This window comes from Cryptomeria japonica, chromosome 6 (assembly GCF_030272615.1).
Source record: "Cryptomeria japonica chromosome 6, Sugi_1.0, whole genome shotgun sequence".
Classification (NCBI taxonomy): domain Eukaryota; kingdom Viridiplantae; phylum Streptophyta; class Pinopsida; order Cupressales; family Cupressaceae; genus Cryptomeria; species Cryptomeria japonica.
The window spans coordinates 579,952,232-579,971,134 of NC_081410.1; the positions used below are offsets into that span (position 1 = coordinate 579,952,232).

At 35.4% G+C, this 18,903-nt stretch overlaps 1 protein-coding gene across 5 annotated transcripts in view; it reads left to right on the forward strand.

Moving 5' to 3' along the window:
- The window catches only part of LOC131056616 (ADP-ribosylation factor GTPase-activating protein AGD3), a 218,142-nt gene that overhangs the window by 135,563 nt on the left and 63,676 nt on the right, over positions 1-18,903 (forward strand). For all 5 annotated transcript variants that reach the window (XR_009108732.2, XM_057990921.2, XM_057990922.2 and 2 more), the window contains 5 exons: positions 16,290-16,355; positions 16,459-16,506; positions 16,659-16,754; positions 16,884-16,925; positions 18,553-18,768. Coding sequence is in view for 4 of the 5 variants with exons in the window: in XM_057990921.2 (XP_057846904.2) it covers positions 16,290-16,355; positions 16,459-16,506; positions 16,659-16,754; positions 16,884-16,925; positions 18,553-18,768 (468 nt within the window). In the remaining variant the exon portion in view is untranslated. The remainder of the gene's footprint in view (positions 1-16,289; positions 16,356-16,458; positions 16,507-16,658; positions 16,755-16,883; positions 16,926-18,552; positions 18,769-18,903) is intronic.

An 18,903-nucleotide genomic window follows, 5' to 3' on the forward strand; every position in this document is an offset into this window, starting at 1 on the left:
TGATTCTTGGTTGTGGAAATTCCTAATCTCCATATTTATATCTGTTTCTCTAAGTTCTGGGATGGGGGTACAGGGTTCTATAATTTGCACAAAATGTACCAAATTAGAAAGAGAATTGAGAATACACATGATAATTGATAATTTAATGTCAATTATCTATTCATAAATTTTAATGATAAACCAAAATTGTTTAAATCATAGTAGTAGCATTACTTCTTGTAGTTGGCATAAAATGCCTATGGTTATATTTGATAATATTTACCGCTACAACTGGTAAAGTAAATACATAATTATGTACATGACAATGCATACCGGACATGGCAGTAAAATATATCTTTATTCACACATGCAATTATTACAGAGAAGAGATCAGAGAAGGTCGGCCAAAGATTATAATAGACCCGACTATACCGTACTACTTTACTTGGTGGTACACAACATATTTAAAAGGACCCAGCGGTTGCCGAGAGGTACACAACCGTCAACCAACTGACACCTAACTACCTGAGAGTGACAACCCACATAATGCAATTAATTAATACATTGCCGGATGACAAATATTATCAAATATAACCATAGGCATTTTATGCCAACTATAGTTGTGTTATTCAGTTGAACATAATTGGAGTACATACTCCTTTATCCACTTAGTTAAGTGTAATCGATTGGTTTCAACAAAAGCAAAAGATTTGGTCTACATTCATTCCAACTTGGAACTCATGTAACTTAAGAAAGTTGACTAAAATTTGGATGCATTTGTTATAGAGCTTTCCAAAGTGACTTTAGATGATGATGTGGCTTGGATGCATGATGTAGCTAGTGGGAGTGGCACTATGGTTGCTTGTTGTTGGAGTAATTAGGAGATTTATCTAATTATTTAATTAATTAGGTCCATTACTTTTTCACTGAAGCTAAACTTAGGTGCATTTTGTTATTTAAAGTTTGCTTTTCTAGCTTTATTTCAACTATAGTTGAGCTTAATTTAATTCATACTTTGCATTGCTTTAGTTCTAATTTTGGCATTAGGGTTTTGCACCTAGGGTTTCATTCATCCTTTATAAGGATTCATTCATTCATTCAAATTGTATCTCCAATATTGTTTTGTGCAATAATACAAGATTCTCTAGTTGTTATAGAGCATACAATCTTTGCTTGATTGTTTTTCTTGCGGATGATTCTTGGCTGTTGTGGTTGATCATCAACTTCTTCATTGTATTAGAGCATCTGATCTATTAAGTTCCTGTCCATATTTTTGAGGGATCCAACCTTGACTGATTTTTTTGTGCACATTCGGCTCTAAATGAAGAGTCGAAATTGCAAAAATGAGACATCGTCAGAAAGCTGATTTTGGCGTTGATTTGAATGTGGTGGTGGTTTTGCAAAATCTTGCACCAATTTTCCATACCAGGCTTTCAAAGTTAGCCTTCATTTTTGTGCTTCTGAGGCCATATCTTGCACATCTAGACTTGCTTTTTTGAAAACTAGATATTGTCAGAAAGCTCTTAGAGTCCCCTATCCTGATATTAGTATTGTCCGTATTTTTACATTCACAAAATTGGACAACCCCTTTAAAATTTTTGTTCAAAAAATGAAATTTTTCACTCTAAGGAATGCATCCCGAGGTTAAATTTTTGCTTTTGGTTAAATTGGACTAATCTTCGATCAATCCTCGATCCGTGTTTCAAATTTCATCGCGTTTCAAGTTCGTTTGCTATGTCTTTCCTTCAAAATCGGGTTTTATTTTTTGGACTGTAAGTGGAAAATTTTCTTTCCTTTGCAAGTTTAGACTTTTCTCTATGTTTTAGTGTTGTAGGGTTTTTTTCTAGCAATTACAAGTGCACTTTATTTCAAACTTATAACTTGCTTTTTATTTTCCATGTCCCTTTTTGTCTTTTAAGTTGTTTGTAGGAACTTTTTGGACAAATTGCAAGTGAATTTAAAATTACAAGTTTAAAACTTGTAAGTTCTCATAAAAGTTCCTACTTTGTGCTTTTAAGTTGTAATGAAAATTTTATTTTCCTATTACAAGTCTTTTTAAGTGTTTTTATGTCATGTGTCTTGTAATGGGAATTTTATTTCCCTGTTACAAGTTTTTATGTTTTTATTCCTTTTTAACTTGTAAAAGGGATTTTATTTCCTTATTACAAGTTGTTATGTTGTTTCTTTTTGCTCTTCTTCTTCTAGAACCCGAATTTGCCTAAGTGATGAGAAAAGTGAAGTCATTTAAAACTTGTAAAGGGGTTTCTAAAACCCGATTACATCTTTTTTGCAAGCATTTGCTACTTGTATTGGCAACTGAAGAACCCAACCTGCACAAATGACTTCATGAACCCGATTTTTGTGGATTTTCTCCCTTGAGTCCAATTTGTTTGGTGTTAGGTGTTGAGGGAAGGAGACATGGGACGTTTTGTTCCTCATTTGCTGGTTTATGAGCCATGTTTTTGCCCTTTGATAAGCGTTTTTTGCTGGTTTATTAGTCACAATTTTCTCCTTTCTGGGCATTTTTGGTAAACACGTGTTGTTGTGTTTTGATCCTCCATTGCAAGGCATTTCTCCTTCATCCCCAACATGGATTTTGCATGCATTTGGAACATCCTTCTTCCCTCTTCCTATGCCGTTTTTTGTGCAAGGAGTTTGAATCCGAGTTTGTTTCGGAAGCAAGAGGGGTTCCAACATTTTTCCTCGCTCTTCTATTTATAGAGTTGATTGGTTCTTTCAAAGTTTGTTCATCTCTTTCAAGGGCATCTTGATCAAGCAAGGTATGTTTCATTTTCATTTTTGTAATTATTTTATTTTTATTGTTTTAAATTTCTTGATTGATCATGATAGGTATATGTTTTGCTCTTGTTTCAATTCGGTTTTGTGAGAGTTCTTCCCATTTTGCCCAAATCTTGAATGCAACTTGGAAATTGCTTTGGTTTTCCCCTTTATATTATTTCCATCTACTTGCATTCGGGTTTCTAAAATCCGATTGCAAGTAAGTTGAGAAGTTGGTTTTTCCCCTTTGGTTGAAAAGACTTAACACTGTTTTTGCCAAACTTGCAAGATGAAAAAAGTTGTTGTAAAAGCCTACCCAACCCATTCAAAATCGGGTTTTATAAACCTGATTACAAGTTAAGTTCTTCTGATTTCACATTGTGGTCAAAATGAGATTATTCTTCCAAATTCCATTCATAGTCATTCATGGTTACTATCCTTGGTCATAAACTTCATTTTCCCTCATGTCAAAACCCCATTTTTACCATTTATTGCATATTCACTCTTTTTTCCCCTTTCAAGTCTACTTGCAGTAGGGATTTAAAAACCTGATTGTAGTTATGTCTTTCCACAAGTTTTTCTCTTTTTCATACTTGCGATACGTCTCCCAAGATCCGAAATTGGTCAAAAGCTCAGTCTTTAAAACCTCTTGTTTATCCATCCTCCATCTTCAAAAGCTTTAGGGTTAGAGTTGAGTTTTTCCCCTCTCAAGAAGATCATATGGCTCTTTTAGCAGATTGCGATGTTGCATTAATACTTCTAGATTTTCATTGCAGTGTTACAAGTTCTTGCTCAATGACTGATTTGCTAGCATTATCCTCCCAAAAGAAGATGAAGCACAAATACGACAAGTATCAGAATGAGTTCTCTCCTTCTAAAGTCTCTCCTTCATTGGATGAGATTAAAGATACAAAGATTGGGCACATGGACATGTCAGGCTTTCTCAAGAGGGTTAAAAATCTCGTGGATCATAGCATGTAGCACTTGTTGGATAGTCATCTTCATCTTGCCTCTTCCTTCCCAGTGGCTTCCCTAGAGCTGGAATTCGTTCTTGCTTGTGCCGCTCACTTTGATCAGGATACCAGAACCATTAGGGATGATGAGGGTGAGGTAGTTATTTGTCTTGATGGTGAAACTATTGAAAATATTTTCAAAATACCTATAACTCCTGTTTATGTAGAAATCTCAAAGGAAAGTGCAACTGAATACTGCATGAAGAGGGAGAAGGAATGTAAGCGTCATATCAACAAGTGGATCCAAGAACCTAGAACTTGTCTTACCCGGTGGGCTAAGTTGTTTCGCTGTGATTTTAAAGAGGAGATTGGTGATACAATTACCCTTTTGAGCAGAATTATGGGTTTAGAGCATTCAAATGTCTTTGAACCATGGATGTATCAGTTCATCATACTTATCAGATAGTCCCAGCACATCTTTTGGGGTGAAATCATTAGCGACACTTTGTGTGAGCAACTTGCCAGAGTTCCCACCATTTTGACATTCTACATGAACTCATACTTGGTGTATATATAGCAGCATCACTCAAGACACTTTCTTGGTCTTTCTACCAAGGGTGATCGCTCGCTTGTGCTTGTGTGGGATTACTATGATCAGCTGCCTTTGAGACCTAGCAGATTGCATTATAGGAGAGTCCTAGATGCTTTCTATGGCCACTACATGTGTCTATTTGACAGAACATTGAAGAACAAAAAAGTGTCAAATGTTGCATGGGAGAAAGTAAGTGAGTATGGGTGTCTTGTCCTTCAATTCCCAACTTTTGGTTTTTGAAAACGGATGCTACAGTGGGCATACATGCTTCGAAGATATCCAACCGACAAAATCATTCTTATGGAATTGGGAAGGCAACTCATGGCAGTTTGTGCACAACAATCAGTTCAATGTAACGCTGGGATGGGGATATCTTCTAACAACCCATTGTGGATTGGTCAATATTCTCTCATGACATCCACAAAGGCTAGAGCGATGGAGACTAAGATGTAGGAGATCAAACTCAAAAGGTTCAAAGCGATAGCAAATTTTAATTACAGGGGCATGAAGGAAAGGATTAAAAGATCCTTTATTAATGTGCATCGCATAGAGGACATCTGGATTGATCTTCACACAAAAGAGGAGATCCATAGGATGGACTATTGTAGGCTCACACTTGAGCAGATTGTTGATTTGGACCTTGTTAGCATTCTTGAAGGAATGGTTGGATGGGAATGTACTCGATTTTGAGTATGTTGAAAAAAGAGTCGATGAAGCACCACTTCCATCGATTCAATGGTCACAAAAGGAATGCACTTCTATTCTTGATAGATTTCAGCCTGTCTTAGCTAACACTAATGCTTGGCTCAAAAGCAATGGCATTAGACTCATCAAAATCAAGATTAGAAAGGAAGATGATTCTATAGGGCCAATCCGACGCAAGTCTGAAATTAGAGTTGATACCAAGGAAGGTGCGTCCTCTTCTACTGCAAGAATCAAGTTGAGAGGTAGCAGAGTAATGGTGATTCCTCCCGAAGAAGTGACAGTGAAAGGGAAAGAGAAACCACAACTTCATATTCATGTCATTGATCCTGAAGATCTAGAAGAAGAGCAACAAGGAGATGATGCTCCTAGGTCCACAACCTCGGAGTCACCTCACGAAGTTCCTCCTCAAATCCCTTTGGATTTGCCTATGTCTCCTTTTGACACAGATGTGGATTCTTTTTCCACCGTCCACATTGATCTTGTTCCATTAAATTTGAATGCAGTAAGTGTCATTCCAATTTCAGCAGCATAACCATCTCTTGATCACACACAAGAGGATTTGCTGAATATCTTTGAGGATAATCCTACCCATGTCTCTTTGTCTGGCTTGTCATTATCGGAGATTGATACTTCTACTTCCAGTTTTGATAAATTCATGTTGTAGGCATCACATCCTCTAGTGAATGAATGGGCCATGGTTGTTGTTAAGACAAAAACCTCTCCCAGGGTGATCACTATAGTTCAAACAAAAACCGCTTCTTCCCCACCTCCAGCTACTTCTGAGGCAAATTCAATGGCCTTACCTCCATGGCTAAGCTCTTTCACTCCTTAGAGAAAGAAGCGAGAGATTTCTCTTGACATCTTAGATTTTCAGCAACTCAAACAAACTAACCCCAAGGTTGCTAAAAAAACCAAAACTGTTTCGAGAGTGACAGTTGACAGCAACAGGATGAAAGTTGCAGAGATCGTTGAACCAATGGTAGATAAGCCACATGAAGAGATGCAAGCTTCTGACTACAAAATCGCCAGGGTGGAGCTTGGTAAACAAACACATGCATTCATTGGTGCAACGATATGATGAACTCCTAACAAAGAAAGACAAGCTAGAGGAAGAGAATTTGCAATTCATCTCATTTATTCAGAAAATCACCAAGTCTTGTAAAGAAGGGACCAATCCTTCGACTTCTTTCAATACCAAAGAATCAATTCATGAAATTGAAAGAGCTGCTCGGAAAGTGCAAGCACTAGATTCTTGGGTAGATCAAATTATTGATCTATGTGTTCGAGTCTTGGAGGAGGTTTTTTAGGTGATGGTCAAGATGGAAATGATCAAAGAGAAATTGAATCAGACTTCTGCAATGTTCAAACAGAATCTGGAGAAGGTTGAAAGTAACTTGAAAGTTTGGCACAAGATGCCACAGGAAAAGTTGAATGTTCTATAGGAGAATGGCATCCTTCCTACTAGAAACATGTATCTAGAATTTGGAGAACTCCTAGAAAATAAATCTCTTGTCCTGAAATCACTTATTGAAGAAATTGATGATACTTTGGGATTGTTCATGGAAGTGTTGCAAGATATTGTTTCTCACTGTGAGAAAGTTTCTTGTAAAATTGTAAATCAAATGTGGAGTTGTTGCCAAAAGAAGATGTTCTTTCAGATTTGAGAAGGAAGATTCAACAGGAATGGCAAGATGAACAATTTTTAGTTGCATCAATCCAAACCTTGGTGAAGTACCAATTTTTTCAATAGGAAATCCAGGCTACTCTTGAAAAGCATAATCCAACGATTCTTAGGTTTAGTGATACCATTTTCAAAACAGTGATTGTTGCTAAGAACACCCATGAGCCAAATCCTGATGAGTTACAAGGAATTATCCAGAAGTTTGAAGAATACATGGTCAAACATGCTACTATATAAGTGTTTTAGCTTATATTTCAGAATTGTAGTTTTTCTTTTGACAAGTTTACTTGTAGAAATACTTTTGTAGTTGCAAGTTGATCACTTGCACTTTTGTAATTGCAAGTAAGTTGATTACAAGTCAATTTAGAATAGGACTTGTAATCTTGAATAAGTCTTAGTTAGTAGTTGGAATAAGTCATGGTGGTTGAGAGAATTTTTCAAGTTAGCTGGGACCCTCCCACCTTTTTCTCAAGACCTCTCTCCTATAAATACTTGAGGGGGTCTATTGTATCTTTTTATCTTTTTGGAAAGCAAGAAAACTCTGCAAGATTTTCTACTCATAAAGACTTTGAGCTTTATAGTTGTAAATTTGCCATCTTTGAATAATACAAAAGAAATGAGGAATTGCAGACTTTGTGTTGAAGTCTTGCTTTGTCCCTTTGTGTTCTTATGTCATTTTGGGGTATAACTTTGTGCTTACGTTGAAGATTGTAGAATGTTGATAAAGAGAGCTTCACTCCATCTAATTGCAGACTTTGTGTTGCAGCTATTGGTAGTGGAATTAGTTTAAGAATTACAATTAGAGTTGAGAAGTATCTCAAGACTTTGTGTTTGTGATAAATTCTCATATAGACTAGTTTTAGAGTGCATTCTATTTGTAGACTTTGTGCTGTTGTATATTGCATTTGGTTCTGAAAAGTTATTATTATAAAAGGTTGATAGGATCGCAGGTATTGTTTTCTCGTCCCGGAGGAAGTTACGGAAATCTTTGGGTTTTTAGGGAACTTCATTTCCTCTTTTTCATTTTATGGTACAAGTTATTATTGATATTTGCTTTTAATTGCTATTCTTTTCTGTGAAGAGGAAAGAATATAGTTTTTCTTGAAAGAAGAAGGAAAACTATTGTCCCATCCATATTAAATTAGTTTAGATAGGGGGAGCCTTCCCTTAGAATAAGGAGAATATTTACTCACGTCGTGGCTGAAATCCTCAACTTTGTACAGCTATTGAGGTGTACAAAATTTTCAACCAACAATTAGGTCAATTTTTCCAGATTGTGCTCCAAGAACATTTTATTTAGATTTTTGTGTTTTCACTATCTGGTCAATTAATTGGATGTTTTGGCACTTAAGATCGATCTGTTTGTTGGAAGGGGTTGTATGTGATGTGTCCTACATGTGTTGAGATTCTTGAGGTTTGATAATTTCATTTGAGGAGGTATCATGGGTTTTTCTATTCACCCTTCAGTTGTCAACCTAACAAAGGGCAATTATGAGTCTTGGGGACATGTTATTTTAACACATCTCAAGTGGCTAGATATGTTGCCTTATTTGTATGGACTCGTACTTGAACCAATGACTCCAGGAGGTAAATAAGCTCGGGGTAATCTCAAAGACCATGTAGGTGTGATTGGTTTTAGTGTTGATTTTGACACTGTGTGCTATATAGGAATTGAGTGTCCTCGCACACTTTGGACTTGCCTTTGGAAGATCTTTGGAGACCCTCGTATTTCTCCATTTCCAGAGGATCCTGCAGTAAATTTTCTTTTTCCCTTTGCACATGCAGATTTCATATCCTATGATGATGATACTACAGAGGAGCTTGAGTATATCAAAGGTCTTGCATGCTCCAATGGATCAAAGGCCTATCCTCATGTTCCTACTCCTCACATTAAGATCACATCTCAATCATCTTCATCTTTTGTTGTTTCTAATCAGATTGACATTGGCTCATGCATAGCCCCCATTGATTCAGTACAGTAGGACATTGTTTTTTCAGATATGGCTGGTTGGGATTCATATCTTGTAGACATATGATCGTTGTTTTTTGAATCCCATATTGCAAATTTGGAGGATTATTTTGAGGACATTCATCTCCTTTTCATTGACAACCTCATCAGTGTTGTCAATGTTGATGTTTGTAGCTTGAGTCGAATGATCATTTATAATACATATAACATATGTTGATTAATAATAATATATTATTATGTTATATTATTATATTATTATTAATCATATAAAATTTAATATTCAATATTAATCTATTATATTATTCTAAATTAATAATTGATTGATGAAACATTATAATATTGATTAAATTATTATAATTAAAGGAGAGACATGTCCGTTCAAGGACATGCCTCTCCAAAGGAATATATATAGTATAATGTTATTCAATTTGAGAACACATAGAATTCTAAGAATGCAAGTATCAGATTGAATTAGATATATACATTAAAATACATCCAATAAAACCTGGGAAAATTCAACATGGTATCAGAGCTCAGGTCTGTGAAGTTTAATTTGGAGGTTGGAGGGTTGGAGAATTCAGTTTTTTTAGAATTTTCAGTCTGAAATATGCCATTGCACGGCCCTTGGTTGGCCTCAAAATGAGGACTATAATATATGGATGGAAAGATCTGTGTTTCTAGTTTTCAAATATGTTTATCTCATCAAATTTGATTCAGTTTTGTGCAAGATATTACGACTTTGGTGCAGGTCACTTGAAACCCTACCTAGGGTTAGCAGTTTTGGGAAAAATGTCATAACTTTTTTTTTAACCGTTGGATCTGGCTATAACTTGGAGGAAATGTTTGTAATTAGATTTTCTAACATCTCACGGAGAGATTGGATAAATTTGGTAAATTTCAAAAGTTATTAACGACTGTGTGTGGCAGATAATAATGAAAGTGTTGATCAAAATTATGAAAATGTTCTACATCATTCAAAGGGAATTATGATGAGAGATGATTCATGCATGATATTTATTATATGGGCTTACCTTATGAAAGGAAATTTTTTAAACTTAAGATAAGTATTCCATGTTTTATTAAGGCACATGAATTATTGAGTTTGTAATTTATTCTATAATATTGGCTAGTAAAATCTTGTATGCTTCCATCATTGGTATTTTTGTTCGAGATAATTTAGTTTATGAGCTATTTGTAATCTCTCTCTGACATAACTTTAGGACAAAAGCACAATAAAATTGAATTAAAGGGAGAAATAAAATGATGCTTATAAACGAATTGATGATTGAGACCAGATTCAGAGGGAGTCTAACATTTCATCAGAAGCAACCTTAGACAAGGAGGTTAGATGGTTGATGTCAGATTCAGAGGGAGTCTAATATTTCATCAGAAGTAACCTTAGACAAGGAGGTCAGATGGTTGATATCAGATTTAGAGGGATTCTAACATTTCATCAGAAGCAACCTTAGACAAGGAGGTTAGATGGTTGATGTCAGATTCAGAGGGAGTCTAATATTTCATCAGAAGTAACCTTAGACAAGGAGGTCAGATGGTTGATATCAGATTCAGAGGGATTCTAACATTTCATCAGAAGCAACCTTAGACAAGGAGGTCAGATTATTGATATCAGATTCAGAGGGAGTCTAACATTTCATTAGAAGCAACCTTAGACAAGGAGGTCAGATGGTTGATATCAGATTCAGAGGGAGTCTAATATTTCATCAGAAGTAACCTTAGACAAGGAGGTCAGATGGTTGATATCAGATTCAGAGGGAGTCTAACATTTCATCAGAAACAACCTTAGACAAGGAGGTCAGATGGTTGATATCAGATTCAGAGGGAGTCTAATATTTCATCAGAAGTAACCTTAGACAATGAGGTCAGATGGTTGATATCAGATTCAAAGGGAGTCTAATATTTCATCAGAAGTAACCTTAGACAAGGAGGTCAGATAGTTGATATCAGATTCAGAGGGAGTCTAACATTTCATCAGAAACAACCTTAGACAAGGAGGTCAGATGGTTGATATTAGATTCAGAGGGAGCCTAATATTTCATCAGAAGTAACCTTAGACAATGAGGTCAGATGGTTGATATCAGATTCAGAGGGAGTCTAACATTTCATCAAAAGCAACCTTAGACAAGGAGGTCAGAAGGTTGATATCAGAGGGAGCCATGCCATCATGAAATAATGCTTAATGCATTCTTCTCTGTGAGAGATAAGTTTGAGGAGCAAGCCCTTGTTAATACACTCTTCTCTATAAGGGAGAAGTTTGAGGTGAAGGCCCTTGTTCCACCCTTTGGGAGTAGTCATGGTGAACATCATGATGAGATGAAAACATTACGTTGAGCAACTCTGTGATGGGCACTTGTGTTCATACTTCATATGCATTCTCATACATTGGAGTAGCCATGATGGATATCATCATGTTGAGTACCGTGATGAATCGTGTTCCACTCTCTAGGAGTAGCCATGGTGGATGTCATTCCATGACTATATTATTAACAAGGATTCCTCCCTAGCTAAGAGGGAGTTTTTATGTTGTAGTGGTCACCCTTGTGAAGAGACAAATGGTGTCATTAAGGACCGATCCCTTGTGAAAGGGTGCCTCCCTCATATATATAGAAGATGCAAACTCATTCTCTGATCCATTCAATTTATGTGAAGAGCAGTTTATATATTAGTTAGAGAAGATCGATCCTCTGAAGAAGGCCAATTAGATTTGCTCTTGTGAAATTTGCTTCAAGGAGTGAAGCAACATATATTGGGCCCATATCTTGCATTATTGCTAGACATATTTGATATATAAAGAAGATATTTTATGCTTGGTGGTTCTCTCTTGATTAGGGGAGTTTTCCCTTGGAGATCAAACTGTAGATATTCTGACCAAAAAAAAAAAAACCTCTTTCAGAGTGAAGGTTGATCACTTCAGAAAAGGTTTAGGTATGATAGAAAGGTAATTTTCTTTGCAATTTGTATTTGCATGTTTAATGTGTAAACTTCTTTGTCATGACAGGACATTTTTGAATTTTATCCCCTGGGTTCATATCTGAGAGGTGACGATCTCTCAAGATAATGAACACTTGTATGGAGACATTATAAGGTGATGAACTTATAATGTCCAAACCAGTTATCATGGTGGATCTCTAGTGAATCATGGATGAAGCCATGATTGTGTTGTGGTAAAACATTCATATGAAATGTTAATGCACATACCACAACTTGGATACGATGAGAATTGAAATCTTTCTCATATGATTATCCTTAAGTATTGTGTGTTTAGGCAATACTGATATCACGTGCTTAGGTGATATCCTATCATCACAAGATTGACGTGATGGACATTTGTATCATGTGTCTAGGTGATACTTCATATCATGTATTTAGGTGATATAACATTTGTATAAAATGTTAGTGCACTTATCACAACTAGGATAAGGTGAGAAATTAAGATTTCTCATATGATTATCCTTAAGTATTGTGTGTAGGCAATATTGATATCACATGCTTAGGTGATATCCTATCAATCGCAAGATTGATGTGATGAACTTCAGGATCACGTGTTTAGGTGATACTACATACCAAATGATTAGATGGTATGATTCTCATGAATGACTAAAATGATCACTATCTATTAAATTATGATGCTTGAATATATTGTCTACATTCATCTTACCTAGCTAAGAGGGAGTGTTAATGCATAATAGCGTCGGTAAGATAAATGATTGAATGAGAGATAAATGAAGTCTCTCATTCAATCATTTATCATATCAATAACTATGATAAAACCATCAAGCAATTGAATCATCCTTGATAGTCATTCTATATTTGCATATGACCAAACTATTGATTAAATCATACTATGCATCTTTCTCATGTTCATCTATCTAATGAATCTTGTATCTAGATGAATATCGATCTAACATAATGATGACTCCATTTAATATATATTATCGGATTGCATTAGATCAGATTGCATTAGATCGGGTTGCATATCGGGTAGTGTTCTGTTAGTCTGCACCGATAGTTATCGGTTGTCAAGGATAACACACTGATAACTATCAGCTGTTAGCATTGACAACAAACGATTAAGGCAATCCATGTAAGAGCTTGTGGATAGAATTGCCGATTGAGGTAATCCACGTGAGAGATCATGGATAGAATCACCGATGGAGGCAAATTCACACCTTGAGACTATGGTCCCCTGTGATGAGCATCATATGGTTGATGCAAATACTCCCAATATCATGAGATGATATTTTTGAGTTAGGGTGAATATCATGTGCCTTGATATTCTTGTTTATACCATACTTCCTGATATCATAGTGAGATAATATTTTTCTTTTTTTCCTATTCCATAATTAATCTAGACTTAATGCATTTGCATTGATTTTATCTTCCCTAGCTTAGAGGGAGTGTTAATTATGTTTTGTGTATCTATGGTGAGGGCCATAAGTGTTGACATGGGAGATCACTACACATTTTGTCTGATCATCCTCCCTAGCTAAGAGGGAGTGTTGATGTTTGTAGCTTGAGTCGAATGATCATTTAGAATACATATAATATATGTTGATTAATAATAATATATTATTATATTATATTATTCTAAATTAATAATTGATTGATGAAACATTATAATATTGATTAAATTATTATAATTAAAGGAGAGACATGTCCGTTCAAGGACATGCCTCTCCAAAGGAATATATATAGTATAATGTTATTCAATTTGAGAACACATAGAATTCCAAGAATGCAAGTATCAGATTGAATTAGATATATACATTAAAATACATCCAATAAAACCTGGGAAAATTCAACAGTCAACCCATCTTCATCACCCATGGAGCTTGTTCTTCATCAGTTTTTGTAGTCTCCTAATTTGTCACCTCCTACATTGATTAGGCATGTACTTGATTAGTTTGTGGCATCATCATCTTTCATGGACATAGTAGCATTTGAGTAGTTTCTAGAGGAACACATAGTTTGGATTTGGTTACCTACTTCTAGTTTATGGGAGTGGCTTCTCTTATCTCCAGTGGATTTGTTTCTTCCTAAGGAGAGAAATGTTGTTTGCTAGCAGTGGATCATGTTCTATCTTCAGGCGTTCATCATTGGCACAAGAGCTACTTCTTCATTGGAGGGATTCTTATCCTCTTTTCTCTCTCTTATGGGAGGAATATTCATTGTACTATTGTGACAAAAGCAGTCCTTGAGGGGTCACATTGAATCCTTTCCTTCTTTCTCTAATATAGTTTTTTAATATTCTCTTTTGGAGAGGAGTTTTCTCCCATTGGGTTTTCTCCTTTTCTTTGTTTGTGAGAGATGCATTGGTTTGTGCATGAGTATTCGATCAGGCATGCATGCATTAATATTAGCTCTTTGTCTTATCCCTAATTTAATCTTAAGGGGGAGTGTTGGAGTAATTAGGACATTTATATAATTATTTAAGTAATTAGGTCCTTTATTATATTTTCACTTAAGCTTAAACTTAGGTGCTTTTTGTTATCTAGAGCTTGCTTTTCTAGCTTTATTTCAGCTGTATTTGAGCTTAATTTAGCTTGTACTTTGCATTGCTTTAGTTTTCCCAATTTGAGCATTAGGGTTTCACACCTAGGGTTTCATTCATCCTTTATAAGGATTCATTCATTCATTGTAATTGTATCTCCAATATTGTTTTGTGCAATAATATAGAGTTCTTTGGTTTTTATAGAGCATACAATCTTTGCTTGATCTCTTTTGTGTGATAGGTGTTTTGCTTGCAGATGATTCTTAGGTCCTATGGTTGATCATCAACTTATACACTATGGCTGCTTGTGGTTCAAATAAGATTGAACTAAGTGATGACTTAAATATAAATGCTTTTGTTAACAACCAAGATACATATTTTTTATTGTATTTACTAATATCGTGATAGGTTTTGTAGTGATTTGACAAGTCTGATAAAATATTGAATTATTAATTGTCTTTATCACTTTCAACTAGCAAGTATCATGATATCAAATATATATATATATATATATATAGTTGTACTCACACTTGGGAGAAAAAAGTTGTATTGGCATACTGGCATGCTGAACCCATGCCCTTATTGATACTAGAACTGGCAGCTTAGCTTAAAAGAATTATTTTTGTATTTAATTTCTTAAATTCTTTTTTGCACAAAAGCATTTTAAATTTTTAAGTTTTATTAACCTCTTGTATTGAATCTTGTTACTAATATGGCTGTTATTTTCTTCAAAACATATAGGCTTTATCAAAGGCTGACTCATATTAGAACATATTTGTACAGCCGAAGCATATGGATTAGGTCTTAAATTAAGCATGTTGTAAGACAGTTTTAAAATGGGAACTTTCAACAAATTTGTGAGGGAATAGAGTGGAACATTATTCCTTATCACCCTCACCATAATATTGCTTCTTTGATTCCACATTCACAAGTGAATGGTATTTAACCAATGGCATCTTCATTTTCCTTATCCAAACATATTAGGAAAAATCTGATTATTAATGTTTAGCTTCAGTTGCTTGTTGAAGTAAATTGTTCTCTGTGAACTTATCAAAATGCTTTTGTACATTATCAAAAAATTAAAGCTTTTTATGCCTTTCTAGTCTATTGCTTTTAAGAGTTGGTAGCTTTTACAAGTTTAATTCCTTGTGGAGGATGTACATGCATTGTGCAAATTTGTTGGATTATGGTCACAAATTGGTTTTGTGCAGTGATTGTGTAATAGTTCACATATTTTGGTGTTATAATTTTAGATTGCTGGCAAAGCCTTGTACCCCACCTTCCTTGAATGTTACATCCGACTTGCTATTCTCAAGTCCAATAGTTCTCCACATATACCCCACCTTCCCTGAAAGTTACATCTGACTTGCTTTTCTATAGTCCAATATACCAGTATACTATTTTTACAATTTTGATTCTTTATAGGGGATACATGTGCATGATGCAAATTTGTTTGACTACGGTAATACAGAATTGAATTTGTGCAATGATTTTGTGGCAGTTCTCCACATATCTTGGTATACTATATTTAGTACCACCTTCGTTGAATGTTTCAGTAAAATTGGATGTGCTTTTCCGTGCCACTTGGTTTAGGACTTGATCTCTCAATGAAGGTGGAGTAATAGATTGTGTGACAAGTTTTATGGACTCAAAACCAGCATCCAAACATTTATATGTAATCACCTTGGTCTTTCAATCATCAAGTTGTCCTTATATTGGATGTTGTTATGATTGGTTTCTATTTATGAAACAAATTTCTGCTGACAAACTTGACTAGGTCTAGAAAAAGTTCTAGTAAGCCTTTGGTTGATCAGGGATATTATCTCATGCAAGATTGGTAGCAGATTACATAAATGGCCAACATAGGTCAGTGGATCTCAAAAATGAAGTCAACATAGCCTATAATTATACGAAAAAGCATGCAAAAGCTTAAGTTTCTCCTACTAAATCAAGCAACAAAAAAATGTAAATGGTAGGGCTTTACCAGGAGTGTATATCAAAAAATCCTGATAAAATAAAATAACACAGTACATTTACAAATGCAATTGATTTCTTTGCCTAGAATTACATGGTTCAAATTCATTCATGGTTTTTAAAACTTGTAATTTATGCTTCTTCTACAGGTCCGCGAAAAGTTTATGTCATTGAAGAAAAGTACTAGAATAGACATTGTTACAGAAACAGAAGAGGTATTACATATTGAGATTGGGCTAATATGTGCAAGTTTTCAAAATCTCATCAATAATTGGTCTGTTCTCTAGGTCATCAGTTTCCCATTTATCTTGACTGCAGGATTTGCATAATGCAAGGTCAGCATTTGAGCAAGCTCGCTTCAATCTAGTATGTATGAAGTCACTCAACTTCCATATAATTGTCACTTAACTTATTTTATTTTCGTGCAATTTTAGATGCTGCAATAGAAAATGTTGTGCATTGAGTTTCACTCATCTAGACAGCCATTCATACAATGGTATTACATATGAAAAATCCAGGTGACTGCTCTCTCAAATATTGAAGCTAAAAAAAAGTTTGAGTTCTTGGAAGCTGTGAGTGGAACCATGGATGCCCACCTGCGCTACTTTAAACAGGTATTCTGATATTAACACTGCAGTGAACAGGATTATTAAGGTTCAATTTAAGAGATTGCAATTGCCAGATTATGGATTCTTCTGTTGAATGCTTCAGCTGATGAACTCCCTTGTATGTCATACATATAGGGATATGAATTACTGCATCAAATGGAACCGTACATCCACCAGGTTATTCTTTTTGCTTGAATACTCATAAGAACTCGTATACAATTAGAATACATAAATCTTATTCTCAGAATTTAGAATAAATTGCTTCCAGATACTTGCTTTGTAATTCACAACCCTAATATATGTGCATTAAATTAAAGTTTGGAATTGGATACTTCATTCCTAAGAAATCTAATTCAGTATGCAAAATATTTGTTTGGTGGAAATGGAAGCTTGATACACTTATATTCTTGAAAAGCTAAGTTGCCAGTTCCGGTTTGTGGGTTCAGCCAAATTTTTTTGGGGGGCTTTTGGGTTCATTAGTAGTAGTACAAAAGCATCATATAAAAATAAAAAAAACATATACATATATGCAACAGTAGTTAAGTTCAAAATACACCATTAAGCTAATAGTCAAATAACATAGCAAAATACACCACCATATTAATAGTGAAAACTTGATTGTCATGATGTATATACCAAACTGATGGGTGCTGATGTGTGAACATGGTAGCCTAGTTGATGCCTCTTGGGGATGTTATTCACTTCATCTTGTAGAGCCTTGACCTGGAGGTGGAGCATTGATGGGTTTTGTGTGGGGAAACTCAAGAAAAAACCATGTTTTGATGGGCTGTACAGTTCCAGGCATGTTGTTTCAGCAGCAAATCACAAGCAGACCTGTAGGTGGTTGTTTAGTGCAGCAAACTGAATGTTTTCAATCCTTCAATGAGTCTTGGTATGAGTTGGAGCTAATATTTGAGGTGCTGGTACAGGTTGAGGCTTTCTAGAGTGTTGTTGATGAATTTGGAAATTAGCTAGGTTTGCTTACTTGCTTTGCTACCTGATACAGAGTGTTCCCTATCCTTTATTGGTCTATAGCTGTCCATTCCTACATTTGGAGGGGTCTATTCAATGCTGGGCGTGTTAAAAAACTTATTGCAGACTTGTAACTCACTATTTGCTGCATATTGGAGACTTTGGGAGGCGTACCTTGAAGTATGAATGCCCTAAGGGGGTGTTGTACAATTTAGATCACCAACTGATATTACATATCAAACCTTTTTGGCAAACAAAAAATGCTTTAAAAAAGTTTAAAATATTGACTTCAATGCCAAATTCTTCCTAGGTTCCTTGAAATTCTCCAAAATTCTGCCCGGGTTCTTCCTGGGTTCGCAGGGCCGAACCCACAGCTTGTGGGCAGGATCCTATCCTAACCCAGAGGGAACTGGACAAGGACTAGGACCCGGGGAGAACCGGACCAGGAACCTGGGGGGCCTCCTTCAGAACCCAGTAACTTAGTTGAAAAGGACTACAAATCCCCATTGACTGACATTTCTTGTAGAGTCAACTCTGTATTGACAAAAATATTTACAACAAATTACAATGCACTCACTGAAGCAAGAGATAAAGGAAAAAATTTCTGGCCTTTCACCACCATGTATAGCTTGTATCTGTACTTTATGATTAGTAAATCTAAAATGTGTAGGAACATTGTTCAAGAGTTATTTAAATTCTTAAGTTTGAATGACAATTTCATTTTTGTTAAAATAACAGCCAGATATATGAGTTTCCTGCAGTCATAGCTGCAAACAGATTACTTTTCTCCATTTCACCATATCGTGATAGCTTTTCTGTCAATGTCATTCAGGTTTTAACATATGCACAGCAGTCGAGGGAAAGAACAAACTATGAGCAATCTGCTCTTGCAGAAAGGATGGAGGAGTTTAGGAAGCAGATAGAACTAGAAAACCAGCGCTCTTTTAATGATATTGACACTTCTCCTTCTGGGGATGGTATCCAAGCTGTTGGCAGGAGTTCTCATAAAATGATTGAAGCAGTTATGCAATCCACCATGAAAGGAAAGGTATCTTTGTTGGACCTTTGCTGATGTTATTTCTTTATTCATATTGTTTTAGGGATGGCTTAATATTTTCTTTGTGAAGGACCAAGGATGTTGGATGGCTATAACCTTGAGCATGACCATTTCTGGTACATCTTT